Source organism: Ictidomys tridecemlineatus, chromosome 12, assembly GCF_052094955.1.
Source record: "Ictidomys tridecemlineatus isolate mIctTri1 chromosome 12, mIctTri1.hap1, whole genome shotgun sequence".
NCBI classification, from domain to species: domain Eukaryota; kingdom Metazoa; phylum Chordata; class Mammalia; order Rodentia; family Sciuridae; genus Ictidomys; species Ictidomys tridecemlineatus.
In genome coordinates, this window is record NC_135488.1 from 35,995,361 (window position 1) to 36,022,467 (window position 27,107).

The window sequence follows — 27,107 nt, forward strand, 5'->3', positions numbered from 1 at the left end:
TACACATGCATGTCTTCTTCAGACATGGGATTCATTTGCAAGACACCTTATCAATGGAAAATACTCCAAAATGGGAGAAATCAGAACCACATCTCCAAAGTATTTCAGAAGAGACCAACTCCATCTGTGTATCTATCGCTCAGTCAGTGTGTGTGCTCGTGTGTGTGTGTGTGTGTGTGTGTGTGTGTGTGTGTGTGTGCGCTCTAGTGTGTCTTTATGTGTCTTTGTTTGTATTTGTACCATGATAGCCGATACTTCATTGCCCCCATTGGAAAACTGACTCAGATAATGCCATCTGCCAAACTCCTAAAAACCAAACTTCTTGCTAATACAAGGAAACATTCCTTCCTGTTGGTTTGGATGTGTCCTTTAGGAATCACTGCTACATTGAGTATACTCAAATCATCACAGTAGATCAGGTAACAAAAACATATATATTTTAAAATAATAATATATTAATGGAAACAACAAATACAGGATAGAGTAACAACTGTGTAACTAAACAAGGTCAAGGACAATGGCAAACTATAGATTCAAACTTTGAAGAAAATAATTATCAATGTAAATATTCCTGGGCTGCCTCAGCCCTGCCCAGGCACACAGCAGCAGAATGGTTTTGCAAGCATCCTCAGGAGGGCTGCAGCCTTCTTTGTAGAATGAGGGGGAGGTTGAGGCTGGATCCAATCATCATTCTTTTGGGAGAGGCTCCTTTTCCTCAGCACGAAGTTGGGTTCTATGTGAGGGTTCTTTGCGTAAAATACGTTGGCCTGCGCTGGAATCCTCAGCTCTGGAGAGAGAGGGGTGTACAAAATAAGGTGGCTCAGGAGGTGCTCCCTGGGACACCCCAACATCTGAGAGCCTGTGCCAGAAAAGGCCAGAGCCACACACCTGAGAGCTCTCCAATTCAGCACCAATACCAACAAGACAGCCTCCACAGTCCTCCCTGAGGAAGAACTAGGCAGAGCACTTCAACAGACCTAATGTCGGTTCCTACCAAAGGCTTTGGACTCCAGAACATCCCAGGTCCTCTTACATCTGCCAAAGTACACCACTAGGGTTTGCATCTGAAATCTCCCACAAAAGGCTCCTGTGCCAAAGATTCAGTCCACACATGAGCCATCTTCATGAGTGGGTTTGGAGGGAAGCATTGGATGGTGAGTGCTCTGGTGTCAACATAAAATTCTCATTCAAGATGAATACATTACTGCAAGGTGGGAGGGACTGGAAGAAAGGTTGAGCATGGTTGGAGGAAGACCTAAACAGGGGTGCGCCCTGGGCAATAATACCTTGTTCCTGTAGGCTCCACTGAATCCTCATTCTCCAAGTAGAGGTCCTCCTTCTCCATCTTTCTCTCTCTCCCTCTCTCCCAGCCTTGTTCTCTCTCTCCCTGTCTATGCCTTTGTGGCAAGGGCTGAGGAGCTCTCCACTGCCACACACTAGAGCTTTATGGACAGCCTCAGTACACAACCAAAGAGAAAGTTGTGAAAGCCAGAGAAAAGGCCAAGGATTCCTCAAGTATGGCCACAGTGAGGACAGGCTGACCAGCACAAATACCACATTAGAGCCATGCTTCTGCATTGGTGGAGCCCACCTCCATGTGAACCAGGCTTCTGAGAATGGAGGCCACATTCCAAATGCTGCCCTATTGAGAACAATGGTTCCAAAGGCCAGCAAAGGGAATGCTTCCCTCCAACATGGTGTATGGTCCAGTGGTGCTATGACCCCAAGTGGGGGAATACAACAGCCCGCTTCTCCTTGCTCTGAACACGTGTTTCCTGTCACCCTCCTCTAACCTAGAGCCTGTTCTCCATCCCTTCTGGGTTGGATGTGAAGATCTCTGCTATGGAATTCTAAGGCTACCAAGGCCCCAGACAGACTTCCTCTTCCAATGATTCTACTAACCTAACAGTAGGTTAAGATAGGAGACAAGTGATTCTAGAACTCGTAGGGATGGTGGTCTTCAGCATACATAGGCTGGGATAATGGCTGCTGTGGTGTTTGGCTCACAAAAACCAACCAACCAACCAAGGAAAAAGCGCTGGCATTATTATCAGATGAGCTTTGTGGCTACGTGCTCAGGAAGTTAGGGATCATAACCTGGCTATTGTGATCACTCCTTGGCAAGTGAACTCAGGTACAGAAGACCATGGAATTTATGCAAAGACAGATGATTCAAGCTGTCTCCCAGGCTGTGTTTTCTTCCCAATTTCATCCTGTTACTGCTTGCTAGAATCCTGGCAATGCTCTGCCAAGGCAGTGGTTTTCTGGTCACACAGAAGCTTTCAATCCTACTGCTTCAGTCCACAAAATGCCAGTTCCCTCGTTAGCCCATGCATTCCATGTTCCTCTGAAACCACTATCCCAGACCATGAAAGCATACTGCTCATGGAAAGAGGCTTTCCTCCTCATTCCTCAAAGATGTCAGCTTTGGATGCCTGTTCATGTACAGGGGAGGCACCTGGTGGGGAGCCACAATATCCACTGGGGTAAACCATTGGACCTCAAGACCTTCCACCAGCAGAAGTGCAGTTGGCTTTGTGCACGAACCCAACACACCTATTGGAGTGTTCTTGGGGGTCAGAGACTACACTTTGGTGCTAAGAGTTGACCTGAGTCCACATCCTGACCCTTGCTCTCTGCCATCTGAGTGTCCCACTTACTGTGACGGTGAGAGATGATTTGGCCCAGCTCATAATCCTCCGGGTTCTCCTGAGTAAGCAAGTGCAGCTCGAGGGCCCTGCGGATGACGACAGGAGCCCGATCTTGGCAGGTCACCTGGAGCAGCATGGGAGACAGGCCTTCAGGAAATGGGCCTTGAAGTGACTACTCAAGGACAGTGGGCAGGGGCATTCTGGAGGTACCTCCACTCTAAATACAAGGGCAACATCAATGACCCTACTACCTGAGGCTGACCTCCTGCTCATCGCATGGGCTCTTCCCATAGGCTACTAGCCCAATCCTTGTACATAGGACTTCCTGGACCTGCCATTGCTCTTTGTGGAGCTGCACTCCTCTAGAAGTGAAAGGACCCCACTACCTGCATACAGATGCAATCTCATCCCACAAGTTGAGAGGAATTGGACAATAGCCTCCAAGATCCCAGGTCCGCCCGAGGATGCAGGCGGCATTGGGAATGGCCTAGGCACAAAACCTACAGGCTTTGGTCTGGATTGCCAGGGCCCAAATCAGACCCAGGAACATGACCACACACAGGAGTGACGAAAGATAGCCATGAGAGCTCCTGGCCTCCAGAGGCTCAGTGCTGGCTGGGGTGTAGGAGGGCACCTCATCCAGCAAGGGTGGTCATTGGGTTACCTGGACATTTAGTGTGCTTCCTCCACATCCATACTGACTCTGCAGAGAGACCCTCTCAGCTCCTTATTCAAGGAACATGCAGAACCTCACACTGCTGTCCTCCTCCATAGACCTTAGCATCCCATAGAGTGAAACCTGCAATCTAGGTCCTGGCCTGTTCTCATCTGTCACCCATACCTGCCTCTGCCCTTCTGGACTGCATGCTGCCACCTGACACACAGACTCCCTCAGACATGGTGGTGGACAAGCTGCTGCTCTCCCTCATCTCAGCTCCAGCCCTTCACACTGACCTCTCCCTTCTTGATTCCCATCTATCCTCCTGATCATCCAGAAGCTCCAAATTCAAGAGGGCATGAGTAGTCCATGGTATTGGACCAGTGTCTGCTCCCCACCCAGGTGTAAGCACCAGGGGACACCCCTGCTCCCAGGCTTACCAGGACACTCTTGGCCATCTTTGGACTTTGTGTTTCTAAGTGGACACGAATTAAGCAGGTGTCTCCCATCTGGAAAAGCGGCCTGGAGCACTTGTTGCAGGTTGATTCTGAGAACTGTGGGGGATGGAACATCAGCAAATCCAGAAACAGAAAGCCACCCCAGCCTGTCAGTTGGCTCTATGGGCTTCTAGCACATATGTCCAGGTGCTGAGGCTTCTTATTTCCCCAGGTGGGAGTGGAATGGCAGCACAAGTACAGCTTGAATAAGGTAGGTGTTTACCTCCTTTCCCTTGACCTCGCGGCGTTTCCTCACGATGAAATAATATTTGATTTGTGGATTCATGGACAGATACATCAGTGAGTGGTCAGGGACCTTGATTTCTGCAGAGCAAAGTGGAGAGAATTGTTAGATGGCACTCAAGGATTTTACCACAAAACACAGACAATCCCTGAGAGTCTCCGCCAGGGCGAGCCTGCACCAGAATTGAGAGCCCTCCTATCCAGCTACAGTGCCACCAAAGACTCCCTCAGTGATTCTTCCCTGGAGAAGATGATGTACAGGATTCTAAACCAAAAGGGCACCTGGCAATGGAAACAGCACCTTGGGCCCAGAACTTCTCAGTGCAGGTTGGATCTGCCAAAGGGACACTGCTAGGCTCTGTATCAGGATTGGCAAAGGCTCCTGTGCTTAGGCCTTTCTCCCCAGGGCAGCCATGTTCACACATGGGCATTCAGGGAAACGTTGGATGGTGGGCGAATTCATCCCCTTGCCCTGGATGAATCCACTCATGGATGACTACGCCGAGGGGAGGTGGTATCCATCAGAGGTGTGTTGGGCATGGACATGGGAGGACTTCAGCAGGGTGGTGCCCTGGAGAACTCTATTGTTTTCTAAGTTCGCTCTCCTTCCCCTTGTTTCTCATCATGAGCTGTCTGCTTGGTACTTTTATTCTGGTTCTTGTTCTACTTCTGGCTCTTCTTTCTGTCCTGCATCTTCTTGTAGTTCTTTCTGGGTCTTTTTCTTGTTCTTACATCATTCCTTCTTGTTCTTCTTCTTGTGTATCTCCCTCCACCCTTCCTTCTGTTCAGCTCCTTCTTTTTCTTCTTCTGCCTCCTGCTCTTCATCGTGTGATCCTCTCCCCACTCAGTTGTGTCCTCTTTCTCCTCCTCCTTCTCCTTATATCTCTGGCAATGGTGGGGCGTCCTGAGGAGTTCAAATCTATCACACTCTTCTGCCCAGATGCAGCTTCTGTTCAGTAGTCCAACATGAAATCAGTTCTCAATCAATGGTCAGGAGTGAAACCAAGACCAAAGACAAGTGACTTCCTTTCTTTGTCATTGTCACAGTCAGGAAAGACTGAATAACAGACACCGTATTCTGGATAGGCTTCTACCTGTGGAAGTCCGCACCTCATCTGGACCAGGATTGCTAAAATAGATTCCACCTCCATAAAGTTTCCCCAATGAAAACAAGGTTTCCAAAATCTAGGAGAGGGCCAGCATCACTGCCACCCTCCTGCCATAAGGCATAGATGCCATCACACCTAGTGGGTTCCAGGCCCCCCATAGTCCTCCCTTTTGACGTCTGTTACACACAAACCTCCCCTGGTCTGCAGCCTGCTCTCAACTGATGCTTGTGTTGAAAGTCTGTTTCTGAAATCATCTTCGTAGTTTCTCAGTTTGGTAATTCCTTATTGACTGGCTTATTTTTGTACCAGGGATAAAACCAGAGGCACTTAAGCACTGAGACCATTCCCAGGCCTTTTGACTTGGGTATAGGGTCTCCCTAAGTTTCTGAGGTTGTTTGGAAATCCCCATCCTCCTGCACTGCCTCCCAAGTCCCTGAGATTCGCAGACACTGCCCCTTGCCCAGCTCCTTGCACCTCAGTCTTCCTCATGTGTGAGACAGAGCCAACTCAAATGAGGTGGTGTGGGAAAATTGGAAAACTCACTTACGTGCCCGACAGATGGTGGGTTCTATTGTGGACAGGCTGGGATGGTGGAGGCTAGGAGTGTCTGGCTCACAAGAAAGGAAAGAGCACTGGAATTGTAGACAGCTCAGCATTGTGGCCTCTGTTCTTCAGATGCCCTTCTTTGTTGCTGGAAGGAATAATAACCTGGCCATTCTGATATCTTCAGGAGATGGGCACCCAGGCACAGAGGACTTGGAATTGTTCCCAAAAGAACCCAAACAGGCTGTCCCCTAGCCTTGACTTCCTCTTCACTGAGTCCTGTTCCCAGTTGCTGTAATCCTGACATTCCTGTGAGTAGGCAGGACTTCTCATATCCTGGCCATGGATTGGGACCTGTGCTGCTTCTGTCCATAGCAATGCTGATCCAATCAGGACCCATGTTCTCCTCCTCTTCATTTGAAGGCATCCTTATCGGTGAGCCATAAACCAAACTGATCATGGATTGAGCCTCTCTCTGCCTTGCCCTCATGGATATTAGCTTCGCATTGCCAGACCAGGTCCAGGGGAGAACACATTTAGGGAGGTTCAGCAGCCCCCTTGGGCCTCATTGAGCACCTCCACATTGGATACGCCCATCACTGCACTTGGTCTCCCGCACCAGGCCCACCACACTTTGGTATTTTGTGGCCAAGGCCCACTTTCTCTTGGCTGTGAGTTATCCTGAGCCCACTGTGGATCATGTCTCCCCACTGTCTGATTGTCCTACTTACTCTCATTCTCAGAAATCATTCTCAGCAGCTCAAAGTTGTCCACATCCTCCTGCTGCAACAAATTTTGGTCCAAGGCCCTTCGGATGAGGCTCGTCACCGTATCCACAAAGGTCACCTGGATCAGGGTGGGATAAATGTCATTAGAGAATGGCTTTTAGAGGAGCTACCCAGAAGACTGTGGTCAAACATTCAGGAGAAATCTCAGCTACATATACAAGGGCACAATCTTGTTATCCTGCTACCTGAGTGTAGCCTCCATATACCCCCTGGGTTCTTGCAACGTGCTACTAGAACAATCTTGGTACAAATATCTGCCTGTACCTGCCATCTCCCCTCCCCCTGGGGAGCCACATTCCACTCAGGTCAAAGGACCAAACTGCCTATGCACAGACACACTCTCATCTCACTGAGACGAGAGAAATGGGCCAGGGATCTGCGCACCAAGTGTGCTCTGGGGTGCAGGCTGCCTTTGTGGGTGGAAGAGGCAGATGCACTGAAAATTTTGGTCCTGACTGCCACTACACAAAACAGACTCAGCTACAAGGGTGTGCACTTGAGTGCTTCATGATAGCCTGGAGAGGCCCTGGGCTCTGGAAGCTCGGTGCGGGTCTGGTTCTAATGATGTACTTGACACAGCACTGGCAGTCACTGAACATGTCTCCTCTGCAGCTGGACACCTGCAGCATTAGCGTGTCTACTGCACATCCATAGAAATTCTGCCAAGAACCCCTTTAGCTCCGTATTTACATACATGCAAAGACTGACATTCCGAAGTTTGGCATGACCCCCCAGGTGATCCCGACCCCAAATTTTCACACCTAGTCATGCTAAGGAGGTTCTCTTCCCTGCCACCAGGAACACACCCCCTCCTACACATGTGACAAGTCACTGCCAGCTCCTCTGCTCCAACCTCACTCATTGAGAATACCAAGTTCTAGGCACTGCAGCCTGCACCCTGGACATATCTCTGCCTTCATCTGTCCACAGCACTTCCGTCTGCACTTCTGGCCTGCCAAACCCACAATACACAGGCCCACTCACCGCTGCAGCTGGGCATGCTGAGGCTCTCCCCACTCAGGTCAAGCCCTTAAGACTGACATCTCTCTTCTTAATTTCCCACCACAGCCCCAGGGTTAGCTGTGTCTCCTGCCTTCCACTGTGTGGACACCCAGGAGGCAGCCCTACTGTCGGGCTTACCAGGATGCGCTTTGACTCTCTCAGGCTCTGTCCCTCTAGGAGGACATAAACAAAGCGGTTGTCTTCCACCTGCTCGCTGGAGTGAAGCAGTGAGGAGCTGCTACTGGTGACTTTTCTCATGCACCACTCATTGCTTTGGGTGGCCTGGGGCAATGATCCTGCAGCCACTGCAGAGCTGCTGCTCACAGCTGCTGGGGTCCTGGATGCCACTGCCACAGAAGGCTCCAAGAACTGTGGGGGATGACAACATCAGCAAAGCCCAGCACCTGCACCCCACCCAGCCTGGCAGTTGGCTCTGTGGGCATTCTACAACATCCATCCAGAACCTGAGGTTCTTGTCCCCTTGGAGGATGTGGAGTGGCACCAGGAGTAAAGAGTAAAGAAGGTGACTGTTTACCTCCTTTGGCTTGAACTTCAACGACTTGCTGGCATCTGTTTCCCGAAGAATAAAGTTATAATGCGCTCCTCCAATCAGGCCACCATATACTTTCGCATTAGCAGGGACCCTCAGCTCTGGAGAGGCAGGGGCAGAGGTGTGGTAGGTGACACTCAAGGAATACACTACCCAACATCCCCCACAACTGAGAGCCTCTGCCAGCTCAGGTCTCATACACAGACCTGAGAGCCCCCGAATCCAGCTACTGTTCCACCAAAGACTCCCCACTGATTCCTCCCTGAGGACCCTCTATGCACAGGAGGTCCAGTACAGAAACACCTTTCAAAGAAATAGCCCCTTGTACCCCAGACTCTCTTAGTTCACGTTGGACCCAACAAAGAGAAACAGCTAGACTTTGTATCTGGATTGGTCACCAAAGACTCAAGTGTTGAAGGTTTTCTCCCCACTGCAGCAATGATCACAGGTGGGTTTGGGGAAAAGCATTTGATGGTGGGTGCCTCCACCTTGCCAGTGGATTCATACACTCATACAGGGCTACACTAATTGGAGGGGTATGGTTTGGAGGTGTGTTGAGCATGGGTGGAGGATGTCCACAGCAGGGCTGTGCCATCCAGAGCAATATATTTCTCTTGAGTTCCCCACTACTGCATTTCCTGCTCATGAGTATAAATCTCATTCACATTTTTAATCAATGTATTGTTATACTTCTTGTTCACCTTGTGTTTCTCCTTCTTGTTCTTGTTCTTCTTCATCTTCTCCTCATGCTTCTTCTTATAGTCATCTTGAACTTCTTATTCATGGTCTTCTCCTTCAACTTATTTTCATTTTTCTCCTCCTCCTTCTCCTCCTCCTCCTCCTCCTCCTCCTCCTCCTCCTCCTCCTCCTCCTCCTCCTCCTCCTTCTTCTCTCTCTCTCTCTCTCCTTCCCTCCCTCCCTCTCTCTCTCTCTCTCTCTCTCTCTCTCTTTCTCCAAGAACAGTCTACAAGCTGTGAAAGGTTCTATTCTACTACACACTTCTCTCTAGAAATGGCCTCTGGTCCTAAGTGGACTCAGTTTGCAATAAATAAAAAGATTGGAAGCCAGAAATGATTCTTCATTGAACTGCTTTTCTCATGTACTCATCTAGGTCAGGAAAGGCTGCCAAAGTAGGCACCCTGTGGTTGTCTGTCTTCTTTGACACAAGACAAAGAAGCCTCTCTTCTTGGCCCTTTGTGGATAATAGCTTTGCAGTGCCTCCTCAGGCCAAGGAAAGAACACGATAGGCAGGTCCACAGCCCCTGGGGAACATGAAGAACCTGCAGATTTATGCCCCATCATTACACTTTGTTTTGTGCACAAGTCCCACCATACTCTTCCTGGGCATTGGGCCAACGCACACTGTGTTTTGTCTCCCAGTTATCGTGAGCCCACTGTGACTCACTGCTCCCTACCCTCTGATGGTTCCACTTACTCTGATGGTTCCAGACAATATGCAGAAGCTCATAGTTTTTTGGATCCTTCTGCTGGAGCAAGTGTACATCTAAGGCCTTGCGGATGACGACTGGAGTCCTGTCCTGGGAGGTCACCTAAGCAGGGTTGGAGAAAGCTCATCAGAGAGGGAATTTGGGAGTAGCTACCCAGAGGACAGTGCTCAAGGACAATCAGAGACAAGTGAGCTCTCAACACAAGGGCACCATCTTGATACCCTGCTACCTGAGGCCTTCATGTGATCATGTGGGGGTCTTCCTATGAGCCTCTAGTCCAATCTTGGTACAAGAGTTTGCTTCAACCTGCTATGCCCTACAGGGACAAGGGAATAAGGACCAAAAGGCTTTGTACAGACACACTCTAGTCCCATCAAGATGGGAGGAATGGTCCAGTGCACTTCCATATCCCTGCTCTGGTCTGGGATGCAGCTGCATTTTTGTGTGGACAAGGCACAAACCCTAGGTGCTTTGGTCTTGACACCCAGGCACAACACACACTAGGACTCTTTAATGATAGGCATGGAAGCTGCTGGGCTCGAGAGTGTCAGTGCTTGCTGGGGTGTCAGAAGTTTCGGACCCAGCAGGTGTAGTGGTTCAACATGGCTCCCCTGGAGGTGGACACCAGAGTCTCATGATGGATACTCCACACCCAGGAAGATCCTGTAGAGAGACCCGCTAAATCTCTATTCACATACATGCAAACTAGGACACTAATGGGCCCCTCCAAGGCCCCCAGTTCTCTGTGACCCACACCTACCCACCCTAATCATTCTACAATGGCTCCCTTCCCTTCAACCAGCAACATATCCCCTCCCACACACAAGAAAATGACTGCCAACTCCTCTGCTTCAACCTCCACGGTTCAATATACTCCTCCTCAATACCAAGGTCAGTAGAGGATGGCCTGTACCCTCGATATTTCTCTGACCTCCTCTGAACCCAGCACTCACTCCTGCACTTCTGACCTGCACATCCCCAAACACGCAGGCCCACTCGCACCCAGACCTGGCATGCTGCTGCTCTCCCGCCTCTCTCTTCCTCACTTTCTGCTCTCCTTCCTGACCTTCCAGAAGCTCCAGTTCAAGAAGACAGGCCTAGTCCAAAGTGTTTGCTGTGGACTCGGTCTTCCCCACTGTGGGCTCCCAGGAGACTCCCCTGCTTGAAGACTCACCAGGATGCTCCTATACTGTGTTGTCCTTTCGTTTTCCAGGTAGATGCGAATGACGCACCTGCCTCTCATCGGATTGGTATATTTGGGCCGTGGGGAGTACTGAGTGGAGACCCCTGATGTCCTGGACTCCAGCTCTGCCCCTTCCCTGGGAGAAGGCTCTGGCTCTGGGGTTGGCTTAGGAGCCATGACAGGAACTGAGCTTGTAGCTAGAGGAGAAAAGATGCCAACATGACTGCCTTGCCCTGACCTTCACACAGACAGACAATACCCCTGCTGCCAGGAAGAACTCAGACCCTTAGCCCACACAGGACCTCTTTGCAAACTAGGGTCACTTCCTGAATGGACAAAGGCTTATCCTAATTTCTAACCCAACACCAGGCATACAGACTACCTGCAGTGGAACAACAGTCAGACCTTTCCTCATACACCCTTAGGTACTCACCACAGTCCGCCTGGCTCTCAGGCTCTGCCTGGCTTGATATGCCATCTTCAATTGGGGCCAGGAGGTGGTGTGCTTGGTGCTCCAGGTTAAAGCCACTCAGGAGGAGCCACACGTACGGCAGCAGCTGCTGCAGACTCAGAGAGCCTGGAGGCTGATTGGAAGCCTCAGTGTGGAAGTTCACCCAGGTCCCCAGGAAAGAAGATGAGGCACTGTGGGGAGGCAGGTGTGGAGTCAGCAAAACCCTGGCCTAGCCTTCGCCATGGCCTCCAGAGCAAACCTCTGACCCTACCCTCCTGAACCGTCCCTGGTTCTGAACACACCAGTCTACCTTAGGCAAGACACAGTGGCTGTACAGGCAGGGACAGGACAGGTCGCTAGGCAAAGAACCTTCAACGAAGGAGCGTTAGATTCATGGTATGACCAGCTCTCCCCTCCTCTGGGCAGGCCCGACACTCTTCTTCCTCTTGGCTACCTGCTCTCCAACCTGGAATGCACCTTCCGGGAGTGTCTGTCCTCCTGCCCACTCTTCTCAGGGCTCAAGAGACACCTCCTCCCCTGGCGAGGGCTGCAATGCTACCTCATTCTCTGTGAGCTCTCACTGAGTCCCCCTGAGTAGCGGTGGACCTCTCTTTTCCCATGAGTGCAGACCACATCTCTGTGGCCCTGAGGGAGGACAGGGAGGTGTAGAGTAGGGGATCCATTATCCCAGGGCCTTCCCCAGAGGACCATGACTACCTACAACTCCCTGCCTTACCCCTCCTACTGTTGAAGCCCCACACCTTACACTGCAGGCAGAAAACTGAATTGGGGAGAGCAGTCTTTCCTCAGCCTTCCCAAGTCAAATCACCTTGCAGGTCCCTACTCTAGAAACAGGAGCCCACCCTCTTGACCCCAAGACCATTCCATGTTGAAGTTGATCCAAGGGTCCACCATAGTCACTGAAGAGGACAACGTGCAGTTATGCCCCATGGAGTCAGGGATGCAGTCACATGTAGGATATGTACTCATGGCACCTGCGGTTTGAGGCTGACCCCCATGAAAAGGGACACAATGGCAGTCATTTGCACCCCATTTTTCACTGAATTATGAAACGTGACTAGAAACGTGTCTTCACACAGTGGGTGCTTTCTCCATGTTCATCAGTGAATGAGCCCAAACTGCTGATTCCCACATATCTCTGGGTGTGGGAGCTGCCATGTCCAAAGCCCCTGTCCAGCTATGTCCCAGCTAGGACGCTCTGTCCCACTATGGAAACTAACATGTCTTTATTAACCCAAAAGTGCTTTTCCCAAGGCCCGAGTTTTGAGACGCCTCTGGCACAGATCTACATTCTTCACAAAGCCAACATCACACCAGAAAGACCACCTGGCCTCGCTGAGTCCACCTGGGAATGAGCTCAGTGCACACCATTGAGCTGTGGTGCCCAGTTCAATGTGTGGGGACTGCTCCACGGACCTCTGTGGATCAGCTGGAGTCAGAATGGTTTCTCTGCCTGAGAGGGGAAGTTCACTCCCCTTGCAAGGCTGTGGCAGGCACCTCCAGGACTCGTCCCATTCGGGGCTGACATTCCACTATGAGTGTGGTCCTCTATCTCACTAGGTATCACAAACCTTTGGGTCCCTGAGAGGTACATGGCAGCCGCAAGACAGGCAAGAGGGGGCTACACACTTGGGCTTGGTGGTCTGGTGCTTACCTTGGGAACAAGAGATCCAGCACCTGCTGGGTGGGGATGGAATCCCAGGAGATTAACCCCATGTTGCTGCTGAAATGTAGGTTTCTCCCACAAATGACAGGCAGGAGCTCATTCCTAAGCTGGTCCTGCCTGTAAGGTTCAAGGCTCTGTACCCTGAAGGGCTCCTCCGTGTTCTCATCATTTTCACCCTGGGTTGGGACCAAGAATGGTGGGTTCAAAATGGAAATGGTGACAAACAGAAAAATGACTTGTGCCAATACACTAGAGTCAAAGCACAATGGGACAGTTCCCATCAGTACAAACACACACACACACACACACACACACACACACACACACACACACACAGTCAGAATAGGAGTCCTGGGCCATTCATCAGGGATCAGACTAGAGGGCCTGCTGGGCTCACCTGCCCTGTGCTACTTACTGTTACTCTTGAGCTCCTCTGCGACAATCTCCAGAGGCTCTGGCGTCTAAGATGAAGCCTCACCCAGTGCATCCACAAAAGGGCTAGTTGGCCCCCCTGAGATTCCTGGGAGCCTGAGGCTCGGCATTGTTTGCAACCACAGGAGAACATCCTTCTCACTCCAGTTTCTCCAACCAAATGAGCTCGGATGGCTTGGTCAGTTAAGTGGGTGCCTGGATACCAGGGTTCCATGTTCTGTTTGATCCATTGTCAAGGCAATGATGTCATTTCCTGTGCCCATACCTGAGCCTCTTTTCACATAAGACCACTTTCAAAAGCCCTATGGGCTTCTGATTTCTCCTCCATGCCTACCCATCTCAGGTGCGCAGGTGTTCACCAACAACTACCCAAACATCTCCACCAAAATCTGCCCTGCTTGGTGCCACTAGAGTTCCAGCTTGGAGCCTTCAAAAATGCATTCACAACCAGTCCTTCCCTCTCAGCAGCTTTTGGACCCTGGTCCCATTAATGTGCAACTCATGCTGTTCCCAGTCTTTTCTGGAAAGTAGGGTAGCATCTAATATCTAGGGTTTATTGTGTCTATTGGCCCATAACACCCTCTATTCTCCTGAAACCAGAGATGGGACTCACAGGTGGCTAAAGCACAAATGTAGAGATGGGACAATCACAAGAAGGGCAGAGACAAAGAATGCACCCTAACTCAATCAGGCCTGTGTCCCACACAGGAATGTGGCCAATGTCCATCCCATCGTGGCTGCAGTTCCCTCTCTACACCATGGCAAGTTGGAGGGGACTGAGATGCAGAGGCTGCTCCCCTCTGCCATACAACTTCCCAAGGCTTCTCCTAAGATTTCAAAAGGGCCAAGTGTGTCTAGTGTTGGGGTCTCACAGAGACTCCGAGGTACCACAGCATCCTGCTGCCCAGAACCGGTTCACCCCTCACCTCAAGGGGGCTCAGCCTCTGAATTCATAAGAATTGAAGTGGGTACAGGTGATGGGATATCACCTCCAAGACTGAGTTATGCCAAGTCCATGACCTCTGTCTGCATCCCTGTCTCCAGCAACACTCCCCTCTCTCTCTTTCCTCCTCAGAGCAAACAAATCCATTTAGCAAGTGTGTCCTGTGATAAAGACATGACAGTCACCCATCCTCTCATTACAAAAACACTGAGGCTCAGCCAACATGGATCCTACCAGGAACACAGGCATAAACTCAGAGTCCGATCCTCCCAGCCGAGCCTCAGTGAAGCCTGGACTCCCAGCCTCCTGAGAAGAGGAAACAGAGGTGCCTAGCCGAGCCACCTTGGATGCAGCCGCACACAAACTGAACTCATCAATGCCCCTTGCTCTCAGTTGTGAGTAAGAGGGGAGGTGGTGTTTCACAACCCTGGACATCAAGTGCAGTCTCCAGGCTTTGGGGTGTGCCCTGGCCTGTCTCTATCTGCCCAGGCCCTCCAAACCACACTGGCCTCTTACCCAACCTCCTCCTAGGGCCAAACTCAATCCTGCCTCTCAATTTCTGCTGCCTTCCCCAAATGGAGAAGGGCTGGCTCTCTGTTATCATGCTGGTATCAGCAGCAATGCCACCCCACTGACATAATTCTGAGTCCCAACCTAGGCACTCCAGCTGTCTTTGCCACACCTGGCCTGTTTGGGCTCTGACTCTTGCTGTTTTCTTTCATGTGCATGTGTTTTGAGGTTTTGAGTTTCTCCCACTGCAGAACTGCAGCTGTAGCAGGGTAGAGCTCATGAGGGTGACATTCTGAGACACATCCAATCCCATCAGGACTGTTAACTGGGGTGATGCTGGAACACAGTGATGAGTGAACACATGGGAGGTGGTTGGACCCACCTTGCCTCTGAGTGGCTTCCTTTCAGGACAGGAATGTAGGGATGGGAGCCCCTGGCGTGGGATGCTTTGCACAAGGCGTGACCATGGGCTCTCTTTCCTGGCAAAACTGGCTCCACTCAGCATGGAGAGCACTGTCATTTCTGGTGGCTAACAACAGCCCTGGACCCCAGAAAGGAACCCAAACTCAAGATTAACGTCCGAGTGTGCGTGTCCTCGAGGAAATGAGGTCTCCTAATCCCAGGTGCAAAGGGGTAAGTCCTCTAACTCCCGGGCCCATGAAGGGACATCTGAGTTTCCCTTGTCCTTCTTTCCCTCTCTGAACCCAGGGTGTCCTCACACTAACCACAGTTAGGACCCTGGCCTCATTCCCCAATGAGGATCATTAGGCTCCATAAAGGACAGTCTCTAAGATGCTCAGTGGACCAACACCCTCTGCACAACCCATAACCCTATTCACCCAAGAGGCAAGAGGATTTCTATTCAGAAAACCAGGAAAGGGAGAGCCTTTCTCAAGGACACAAGGACATTAGTGAGTGAGGGAGTGATTAATGGGTGGAGAACTATTTCCACCACCAACTTCCAGGAGCATATATGGCCCTTTGGAGAATTCTGCAGTGTGTTGGTGAATAAGGAGAATATGTGAATCCAGGGGTCACTAGGTCCTCTCAGCCATAAGGAGGGAAACTGCCATAAAGGAAGTAGGACAAGGGTGCGAGGAATGCTCACTGGTGGGAGATCGGAAGGAAGGAAAGTGTACTCATTAGAAAAGTGTCGCCTGAAAATTCTTAGCCAGCCAAAAGTCGTGCAAACTTGTGTGGGAAAAGAGTCTTTGCACAGTGATGAAGCTAGGAGCTCACATGATGGAACACAGCATCAACTGGGACCAAATCCAATATCTGATATTCTTGTAGGAAGAGGAGAGTCTGGACCAGATACCAGGGAGACTGGGGGATACTAGCTATGTGAGGTTGGAGCCAGGACGGGATGCCCATATGGGAACCACAGATCGTGGGCAGCAATAGGAGAGTGGGCAAGGGCTGGGAGAGTTGGGGGACAGTCCCCTAGGAACCTGTGAGGTGTTTTGGCAGTGGGACCGCCCAACACCTTGTGTGTTGAGCCCCTGGAGCTTGAGAGAAGGCCCTTCCTCTGTTGTTGGCCACCCAGTTGACAGAGTTTGGTTGTAGCAGGCCTAGGACCCAGATGAAGGTCTGAGCATGTTGGCCATGCAGGGTGGATCTGGACCGCAGACACACTCTGATGACTGTAGGGTCTCAGCCCTGCATCAACACAAGCACCAAGTCAGGCCAGGTGGGGAAGGGCTAGGAACACACTCTGGGGGCTGGTGCCTATATTACTAGGAGCACTTCTGACCCCAATTCCCTGATCTGCTGCCAACACAAGCTACAGAGGAGGGTAGAGGGACACAGAGCATGGATCGTCCCCACTCAGTGGGCCCAGGCATGTACCATGGCCAGCAGCCTCGTGCCTTGCCCGGTGAGTCCTGAAGCGGCCCCCTCTTCCCAATCTGAGAGCTCTTCCCTTCCTCATGTGCTACTACCTTTCCACTGTCTCTGGAAATATCTACTTGCTGTGGTCCTCAGGCAGCTTATGATTTAAGTTAAAAAAAAAAAAAAAAAAAAAAAAAAAAACAGGTCTTGGTGCTCAGAAATATTTGATTTGCCCATCCTCATCCCCCAACCCCAATATTTTCATTATTTCCTCAACATATGAAATTTTACTAGCAAAAAGTTAATTTTGAATTATACAAAGTTGATTCAAATAACATTGGTATACATAATCAATCACTGTACTTTCAATGTTTGTTCTCCTTTCCTGTTAGAAACTGCTCGGAAAAAAGAGAACAGAGTGGGCTGGGGATGTGGCTCGAGTGGTAACATGTTCGACTGGCATGCGCAAGTCAGTGGGTTCGATCCTCAGCACCACATAAAATAAAATAAAGATGTGTCCACTGAAAACTGAAAAAATAAAACAAACAAAGAGAACAGAGGACAGACTCATGGAAGTGCTTGAACTGATAAGAAGCTCCCACTCAAGCTCAGCATTCAGTCCTGGACAGAGTAAGACTGGTCCATTTTGACATCTACTCCAAAGAGTCTACCAGACAGAATCCTCTGACTGATCCCTGACTGAGCCATAGGAACTGGCTAGAAAAGCCTTCACATCCTCAATACATTCTTCACTTAAGAATACTGGACAAGCATTGATATCCATCTCTCATTACCTTGCTCCCCAGCCAACCATTCTTCAACAAATTCAAAGGAGCAACGCATGCAAGCACACAGAAAGGGATGTTCACTACACACATCCATGTGCGAAAAAGACAACTGGTATTTCTTGTTTTGGACTATTTCAAATGAAATCACTTCTGCATGACCTCCACAAACCAAAAAAAAAATTGTGAAATTCCCATGTAGAAGATAAGATACACTTGCCAAGGAGGCAGTGCCAAGAATTTTGACACTCCAAATGTAGAGTGTGTGTTTAGGAGGCAGTCACAGTTTCCATGAGAGAGTCTCATGAAATCAATTAGGAAGATCCATGCTCTAGCCCTACCATGCAAGTGATGTGACTTGAAAGAGTCACTTAGTCTCAGTAACCATCATCACTAACCACTAAGTCAATGAATAAAGGTCCTCAGGTGTCAAGCTACAAAATGTGGGATGAGCATGGATGAGGATGGGTGGGAGAAGTCTCCCCCTCTAACACAATTAGGGAAGGCTGTGCCTGTCCTCAAGTGGCTGGGGGGCCTGGGATCCTGCCACAGAGGGGGATTCCAAACCTCACATCCCCTGACCCAGGCCAGAAGACCAGGTAGAGTCCAAGAATCCTGGGGTGGCCCAATGGCAATAAAGGTTAAAAGGAACTAGGGATCTGCCTGGACCCTCAATCCCCTACTCTGAGCAGGGCTGCATGACGAGGCCAGAGGCCATCCACAGCAATCTGCCTTTACAGGAAAACAGGGACTCCAGGCTGCCTCTGGCTCACTGAATCAGGGTGGTGTTTTCATAAAGCAAGACCACTTCCTCACATTTGACCAGCAGCTCATGCGCTGACAGCACAATGACTGGCTTGACTCAGGCCCTGATGAATGAAATAGAAAATTCATAGCAAACCCATCTTTAGCTCTTCCACATCATCAGGGGCTCTGATTCAATTCCGTCCAGAAAGGTGTCTGAAATGATTTCTAAACATGCTGGGGACTCACCCGTGTGTGGAACTTTTCAGGAAAAAGGGGATCAAATCTCATGAAGCAACTCTTCTCTCTTCTAACCCATGGGCAATGCAAGGAACCTACATGATACCAGAGGCTCACTTCTCTCTTCTCGTGTCTTCTGGAAATAAATCATTAATGCGTCCTTCAAGGTGAAGCAGAAGCCTGCATTCCCAGCTGCACAAAAGTGTTTGAGGGCACTGTCTCCCTTAAAACCCAAGAAGAAAAAACAGGTCATTAAACAGTCACATGGATTAGAGTACATGATCAATGATCCCTCCTCCCTGGAGCCTTCCACATGCCCATCTTCCCCATTCACAGTGCAATGTTTGGCCATTCTCAAAGACCAGGAGACCATGATGCTCATCACCAGGAAGTCAGTAAAGAACATGAACAGAGTAGCATGGATTGCAGAAGGTGGCACACCAAGGATCTTCAGCACAGCTACTAGAACATAAGAGCTTAACTTCAGTATTGACTTTCTGACACCTACCAAGTACGATGTTAGTGTCAAGTACAATATCCAGCATCCAAGTAGCAGGTGACTCTCCGCATACATTCACAGAAGTGGGCATCATCTGCATTGGAACAAGGAAGTATCTTATCCTTACTCATAAAAATCGTCATACACAAAGAATAAAATGGATGTAAGACTTCTCATTTCACTATTACGTAGCTGTTGAAATTCCCTATTAAATAATACCTCCTCCAAAATAAAAAGTATCTCAGACATGTGTCAACTGCACAATGGATGACATTTTAAAAATTACAGCCTTTACTTAATAATTATGTATTCGATATGCCTAGTAAGACTCTTTGGGAGAGGAGCACATAGAATTGCATCTTGGAAAAGCTAACATTTGCTGATAAATGTTACTGCTGATGTCAGGCATGGTGAAGTGAAAATTGGATTACTTTAAATACTCAAAGAATGCAATGTTGTAGGACTGGAATCCCTGATTTATAGACAGCATGTGGTTTCTATGAAAGCCAGTGATGGAGCAGGAGGAATGAAGCTGATTGAACAGACGACATCGGGGGATACTGAGGGATAGGCCAAACTGAAGAACATGTTCCAGCTAACTACTGATATATGGGCTCGTGAGCCCAAACCTGTGTTTGATAAAGCACTCATGTAAAAAGGTCTACCATTTAAAAGTGTGTCATTTAAATGGGATCTAGATGCACATCTGATAAAACGGCCTGTAAATTGATGAACTTCATGCAAGCGAAAAAAACAGATGATGGTAGATATAAAGATAAATCCTTGCCTTCACCAGGATGCCTAGAAATAGATTTTATTTGGCTAAGATGCAAATATCTTTAAACAGAATTTCTGAGTTCTCAATGACTTTATTCAATATTATACTGCACAGACCACAATGTTTTCTTTACAGAATAGTCTCTTCTTCTTCAAGCCTCACATAGAAAATGTCTCACAGGACATATGAGGGGAATGATCCAAGGGATGAGAAAATGGCTGGAACCATTCTCAAATGTGCACATTGAGCCTGAAGGTTTGGAAATGGGACAGACACATTGCCTCTTCAAGACTGCACTAGGGTTGCAGGTGTACCAACAACTGTCATGGCTCCATGTCACTAATTATGCCTAGCTCTCCTCAGAAACCTGAGGACAGCCAACAACCTCAGTTTGAAGGCACCTAAGGTAACCTAAAAGAATTATCACCCTATTGGATCCATGAATTAATACATATCACAACTTGACCACTTAAACCAAATCCCAGAAAACTGGAAACAGATGATCATTTCCTCAGATACCCTGACTTCCATTTCATTGCCCAGAGATATTTTGGAAAGAATAAAATAGAATTTCATGCTTTGAATATATCATCCAACACTTTTCTTCCCAAAATGCTAGCACAATGGGTTCACTTTCTCTTTAGGAATTTTACTAATTGTTTGAAAGTTCTAGAGGGCCTGTGTTGGTCTCATAATGGACAAACAATCCGACATCCCCAGAGAACTTACATGTGCGATAAGAAGAAAACAAGGTCAAGCGGAGGAATGGGCAGGGGGATCCAGAGGAAGCACATTTTCATGGGAGAGAATCCCCCAATGAAAAGCATCAGAATAGAAACTAAGAAATATACCAACAAAAACAGTATGCTAGCTACTCAACATGCACAAGTCAGAAACCTAGAGAAGAGAATGCTGGCCATGTATGGACAGGTTGAGCTCTTCAGAAGAGCCACCTGGCACTGCTTAGTCAAAGACGTAAACAGACATTCTTTTACCCAGAAATTCCACCTGTCGTACTTTACCTACATATTGCTTAAGCAAGGGGACATGCATAGGATATTTATCCTCATGTTCCTTATAGACTTGTCTGTGTTGACAGGGAGTTGAGGGCCATCAGGATGCCCACAGCTGGGAAAGTCAAAAGCTAAACTGTGACAGCTGCCGATCTGGATCTATTCAAAGAAATCAATGAAAAACAGATGGACACATGACAGTCAAATCCCTGAATTCAAGTTCTTGCTATCCTACCTACCAATAATCATGCTTGGTCAACACAGTGGCATACCTCAAGGCAAAAAAAAATTTTTTTTAAAGAAAATATTGTGTCATGATTACTTTTCTTCAATGCAACAAAGGAAATGGCAATTTTTCCCCATCAGAGATCTGTTACTCTCTTATGCATACTACATGAGATTATTGTGGACATGCTTACAAATAATTATCTACTCAGATACTTTCTGTGACTCACCAAATGCAAATATCTAGGAAGAATTAAAGTCTCCATACGTGAATTCATCATCAAAAGCCTTGAGTCAACAGGTGCTTCACAAAATGGCTTCTTTGCCAACTTGATGACCTCCTCCTCTGGCAATGTTTCCACCTGAAAGATGTCACCAACTTGTTATCATTCGTATATCCACAGTGCCAGTAAAAAGAAACAAAGTCTGATATTCCATTGAATAAATCCTCAAGTGGACCAACCTCCATCCTTCCTTCCATATTATAAAATTAACAAATGCAACTTCAACTCAATAACTTGTATTACGCAAAATGCAACCCTAACCTCTTACACTGTACTCTTTTATAGACTCACATGTCCTAGGTTCTGATTTAACTGTCCATTGAGCAGTCAGAACACGTGCTACTTCACATTCCTTATGGTGTCCAATCCATTCTCTGCCAAGCTGAATACAAACCCCTGGTCACAGGAGAAAGGAAGCATATCTCCTCCAACAACATGCATCAGGAAATAGGACTAATAGGACTATCCATCTCGTGGTTTCCATGGAGTTTCCTAAAGGAATCAGTGCTTAGGCTAGTGTCTGAAACCAAGCATGCAAACAACACATTTTAGCAATCAACCGCCATCACTGGGAATCATCCCATGGCACATATTGCAAAAACTGTCCTCAGGCAACTCTCTCACACACAGTGCAGAAACTGGAGCCCGCAGGACTCACTCCCTTGATTCCTACCCTAAGTCGCTGCTCTTTCCATGGCACTTCCAGGAACTGCACTGCTTTGTAGAATCCTTAAAAGACCTTAGGATCTCTTCCCAGTGTTCACCAGGAGCAGGAAGTAAACACGAAAGGGTTTTTAAAGCGAGGACTTAAAACAAAACCCACAGGTGCCACAGGAAAACAAAAGGACACAGAGTCAGAGACACCTGACACCCCTGGGCGGGTCTCCCTTCTAAACCGCCTCCTGCCCCCAGGTCACCTGGGCTCCTCCGTCGCCCTCCCCTCTCCAGGGGCCTGCGGGTCAGGCCATCTCTTCTCTGAGGTCCGCGGCGCAGGCCACACGGCTGAGGCCACCGCGTCCTGCACAGGACCCTGCAGGTCACACTCCACCCGCTGTGACCAGCAGCTCCGCCGAGGAGGGCCCTCAGGTGAGAACCGGAACGCGGGGTCCGCGGTGGGCGCTGAGGGGACCGCCCCGGCGGCTCCAGGGGACAGGCAGCCGGGGACCGAGGCTCCAGGGCGGCGGCAGAGTCCTCCGGGTCCCCCCTCGTGTGGGCGCCTAGACCGGGGCCGCTCCCGGCAGCGCACCTTCTCCTGTCACGGACCCCGCGAGCCGGACCCTCCATCCGGGACCTCCAGCCCCGCGGGCGCTACTTCCGGGCTCCTCCCCCTCGGAGCTCCCCGCGACAGCGGCTCAAAGTTCCCGCCCTGCACAGGCCCCGCCCCCGTCTCCCTGGCGACGACTCCGCTTCCCCTTTAGGGTTGGCCTGCTGGGGGCGGTGCCCTCCGCGAGCTCCGCCTGCTGGCCTGTCCCCTCAGCTGGGGACCTAGGTTGCCACAAGATCCTCACCTGGATACACACTCCCTGAGGGGTGTGAGGCCTGCGGCTGCCCCCTCGTGGCCGTGGGGCCGTGTGACTCGCGCGGATGCTGGGCTTTCTGGTCTGAAAGAGCTCTTCACACAGGGTGACAGGACTGCTGCACAGGAGGACAGGGCCCTGGGAAGGCACAGCAGGACCATCTATATCATTGTGTTTGTCTCTGCTTAGTGGTTTTATACTTTCAATGTGTGTCTCCTGAATATGTTGTGTTAACAGGTGGGGACATTAAGAGGTCATTAGGCCATGGAGACTCCTTCCATGAGAATGGCATTAAGGTCCTTACAGAGGAGGCTTCTCAAAGCAGCCCTTGTCCCTCCCTGTTTTACCTTCTGACACAGGAGGTCACAGCAAGAATGTTCTCAGAACGTGGTACCTGATATTGGATTTCCAACCCCCAGAACTTTGAGAAATAAAATCTCTTCTATAAATTACACGGTTTTTGCCATCACAACACAAACAACCCCAAGAGAGTAAATCAACAATTTCTCTAATTTTGTAATTGTGTAAAATACACAAAACATCCATTTTGTAATTTTAGCCTTTTTTACGTGCACAGTTCAATGGCATTAAGTACATTCATGTTGCTGCACAGCCATCACCACCATCCATCCCCAGGACTCTCATCTTGCTGTCAATACTGAATTCTAGTGCCCTCCCCAGGCCCAAGAAAAGAAAATTCTACTTTATGTTTTTATGAACCTGATTACTGGGAATGTGAGATAAGTGAAATTCTAAAAATAATTATGTTTTTGTGGAAACCATCATTGTAATTGGATGCAGTTTACCCCTACTCCTGGGAATGCCAGATCAATTTCAATTCTGCAGGTGTCTCAATTGAATTCTCAGTGACAGGTAGTGGTGACTATGTGCTATGACCTGTTTGTTCATGTCAGGGAGCAGCTCTGATCATGGGATCAGCCTGTGGGTTCCTTCCTCCTCCAGGTGTCTACAGGCCGATATACAGACATGAGCATGCTAAGAAGTGGGCTGGGGCCATCCCCATGGTGCAGAGGAATCTGATTTTGTCCATCCACACACTGTCTTGTGGGTCATGAAGGCTAGAGGTAGAAACACTACCTGGATTCTCTTGGGATCTGAGTGGGCCCAGTCTGTGGGCTAAGAATTGGTATTGTCTCCTAAAGAACAGGGACTAGGGAGTCCAGAGGGCAGGGCTAATTCAGACCTGAGTGTCTTTAAGCCCACTTTCAGAGGGGGTTACACTGTTCTGATGATCCCTGAGGCATATACACATGCTTCAAATCCAGATAGAGGTGCCCAGGTGCAGCCTGGGATGTTATGTGGACTCCCCACCTCCACACACCTGGGATGTCCCAGGGATCTGAGAAGCAGAGCAGCATGACTAGACTGAAGGAGTCCAGTCTCTTTGCATAAAGATAAATAGGTTTTCTTCAGGGTCCCCAGAAATTCCACATGAAACTAACTCTGCACCCAGAGACCTGGGCACCTTTTTGAGGCTCAGTCAGTTCTCACACCTGCCTCTATCTGGCAGAACCTTTCTGGCTCCCTTTCTACACATTACCTTGAAGATGAAAACCTGGAGGGTGGGACTTTCCATCATACAAAGGTTCCCAGACATATTCCACAGTGTCACCACTTTCTCTATAGATCTCAACAGTTGATCCCAGCCAGGTAGGGTGGGCCACAAGCCCCCTGGGTTCCATGAACTAACCATAGAAGGACAATCAAGGAACTGTGGCAGGAAAGAGGTAGGACTGTTCAAGGCACATGACAGGGGCAGAGTCCAGAGTGGAATGTAGGGCTCTCACCTGGGATCTTTGCATGTGAAGTGGAGAAATGCTATGGTGTTTGTGGGATGTCCCCCAGGTTCCCTAGGGTCAGGATGGGCTGGGGATGCTCTCTGCATGCTCTTGAAAGACATGGTATGAGGTCCATTGCCCACCACTTGTTCCCATGGAAGACGCCTTAGTATTGGGGTGCCACATGAGAAAGCCTCACTTCCTTTAAAAAATCAATGTGGAAAAAAAAATCCAGGTGCACAAGCCAGGGATGCAAAGTCCATATATGCTCCCAGTAGTTTCTGGTGGTGACAGTTCACCATCCATGAATCACTCGCCTATCATGATCCTTGGAAAATTCTCTTCCTTTCCTGGTTTTCTCAAGAGCAAGAAGCTTGGGGTTTGGGGAAAGAGGGACCTGGATTATGCAAAGGGTATTGTTATAATACTCTTCCTGGTATTGTGGGGCAGGTCACTCAGAAAACACACCACGTCCCAGTTTTGTCCCAATTGAAGAGTCTTTATTTAGCCAGACAGCCAGTGACTCTCCCCGCACTCCCATAACTGTCTCTGCAAGGAACAGCCCCGAGCCTGAACATTTTAGGATATTTAAAGGCAAAAAACCATCTGCGGTGATGTAGCTGCAAGCAAGCAGGTACAGAAACTAAATTAGGCAGTGAGCAAGACAATGCAATGGGCACGTTGGTATTTCCCATGGGACTTTCCAGGTTGGCATAGCAGCAAGCAAGCAGAAGGGAAGTGGGTCAAAATGACCCTAGTTCAGACAAGTTAGAAAATGGTTACTAACGTCTAGACAATCGATCTCTGAGAAGGTACATTGCCCAAGAAAAATACAAACAAAAAAAAAGCCAATTTTACATTGTATAAGAATTGCTATTTACGTGATTCTGCAATCTGCATTTGGGGTAAAATTGGGAGTTCATAACCCACTTCAATCTAATGTATGAAATATGATATGTCAAGAGCTTTGTAATGTTGTGAACAACCAATAAAAAAATAAAAATAAAAAAAAAGAATTGCTATTTTGTTTGCCAAGTATGTTGTGCTAGGTAATATTAATAGGTACAGAGGCAGGGCTTTCCCATGGAAGAAGCATTTGTTACATGATATGGAGTCTCACTGTAAAATGGCATCTGTTTGGTCATTGCCCATATAGCCTGGCCCATAACACTGGGTCCAGTGAAAGGACTGTCCTTTAGAAATCTAATGATCTGCATTTGGGTATGGGGCCAGGGTCATAGCCCTGGCTGAAGTGAGGACAACACTCTGGGTCCTGCAGAGGGAAAAAAGAAACAAGGGAGACTCTGATTTCCCTTCATTTCCCCTGGAATTTAGAAGATTTACTGCTTTGTGCTAGGGACCCTGAGACCTCATTGCCTTGGGAATACCCACACTCAGGTCAAGGTTTTGATTTGGGGTTTCCTCCCTGGGGCATAGTGCTGATGCTGGCCACTAGGGGCTGCAGTATTGTCCATGCTCAGAGGGCCCTGGTCATGGTATGTCCAAAGTGTCCCATGCCATGGGACCTCCCATCATTAGCATTCCTGTGCATAGGAGGAGCAACTAAGAGGCAGGGGGTTTCTGAATTCATTTCTTCACTCATCACTGTGTTCCAGCGCTCACCCTACCTAAAGGGGTCATGTTGGGCCTGCGCAGGCTCTGAAAGTCACCACCATGAGCCCTACCCTCTGGTAGCTGCACATCTGCAGCTGGAGGTGCATAAAATCACAAAGCAGATGCAAGTGAAAGAAAAGAACAAGAGCCAGAGCCAAAATAGGGCTCAGTGTGAAGGAAAGTTGGAGTCACTAGGTGGAGACTGAGAACCATCTCAGTGATGTGGCATTGCTGCAGGAACTAGAATGACAAAAGGAAGCCAGTTCTGCTCATTTTGGGAACAGTGTGTTGAGGAAGGCATAGCCACATAGAAATTGGAAGTCCTGATTCAGTGTGGCCACAAGAGGAGGATGGATAAAAGACCAATATGGCTGGAGGGCCTGGGCAGATAGGGATAGGTTAGGGCACACCGCACAGCCCAAAGACTGCACTCAATGTCCAGAGTTGTGGATCACCACCCCCTAACTCACAACTGAAAGCCATGGGCATTTATAAGGTCAAGTTTCTGTGCAACTGGGTCCAAGGTGGCTCAGCTGGATGCCTCTGTCTCCATGTCCCTGGAGGCTTTGACTGCAGACCCCACTGAGGCTTAGCTGGGAGAATCTGCCCCTGAGCTCTTGCCTGTGATCCTGGTAAAAAAACAGTTTGGCTGAGACTCAACACTTTTCTGATGGGAGGACTGGTCTTTATCACAAAGTTGTATACAAAGACAGCATAACACTTCATTCCTTGGATCAAGATTGGAAGGGAGACAGAGTGGGGGAAAATGCTGGAGAGGGAGCCAGACAGAAGTCAGGCTTCCCATAACTCAATCTTGGAGGTGACATCCCATCACTTTTGCCCAATTCTATTCCTTAGACACAAGAGGGAAGAGTATGATCCACCTCCAAGTGAGGGGTGTACTGCCTTTGGGAACCAGGAAGCTATGGTATCTTAGAGTCTCTGTGGGTTACCTATCTCCTAGACTGAGAAGAGGCGCTTGGGCCAATGTGAAATCTCACAAGAAGTCTTGGGAAGTTCTATGCTAGAGGGTGACAGTCTCTGAATCCCAATTGCTTCAAACTTGCTATAGATCAGAGTGGGA

The 27,107-nt window shown here is 49.0% G+C and overlaps 1 protein-coding gene across 8 annotated transcripts; it reads right to left on the bottom strand.

Annotated features, from left to right (window-relative positions):
- Nucleotides 1-415: 415 nt before the first annotated feature.
- On the bottom strand, nucleotides 416-22,467 carry LOC144369245 (uncharacterized). 8 transcript variants are annotated; one of them, XM_078028454.1, is made up of 16 exons: nucleotides 22,011-22,467; nucleotides 21,385-21,475; nucleotides 21,040-21,171; nucleotides 18,803-18,887; nucleotides 18,304-18,517; nucleotides 12,799-12,986; nucleotides 11,106-11,314; nucleotides 10,664-10,869; nucleotides 9,477-9,591; nucleotides 8,027-8,142; nucleotides 7,630-7,860; nucleotides 6,433-6,547; nucleotides 4,030-4,130; nucleotides 3,750-3,863; nucleotides 2,661-2,775; nucleotides 416-787 (listed from the first exon to the last, which is right to left on the bottom strand). In XM_078028454.1, exons 5-16 carry the CDS (start codon nucleotides 18,343-18,345, stop codon nucleotides 582-584), a joined length of 1,758 nt encoding a protein of 585 aa, XP_077884580.1. In that variant the 5' UTR covers nucleotides 18,346-18,517; nucleotides 18,803-18,887; nucleotides 21,040-21,171; nucleotides 21,385-21,475; nucleotides 22,011-22,467; the 3' UTR covers nucleotides 416-581. The 8 variants fall into 8 exon arrangements, with proteins under 8 accessions (XP_077884580.1, XP_077884581.1, XP_077884579.1 ...); XM_078028455.1 differs by lacking the exon at nucleotides 22,011-22,467 and adding an exon at nucleotides 21,767-22,004; XM_078028453.1 differs by lacking the exon at nucleotides 22,011-22,467 and adding an exon at nucleotides 21,767-22,004 and having other exon boundaries at nucleotides 21,385-21,613.
- Between the last annotated feature and the right edge of the window lie 4,640 nt (nucleotides 22,468-27,107).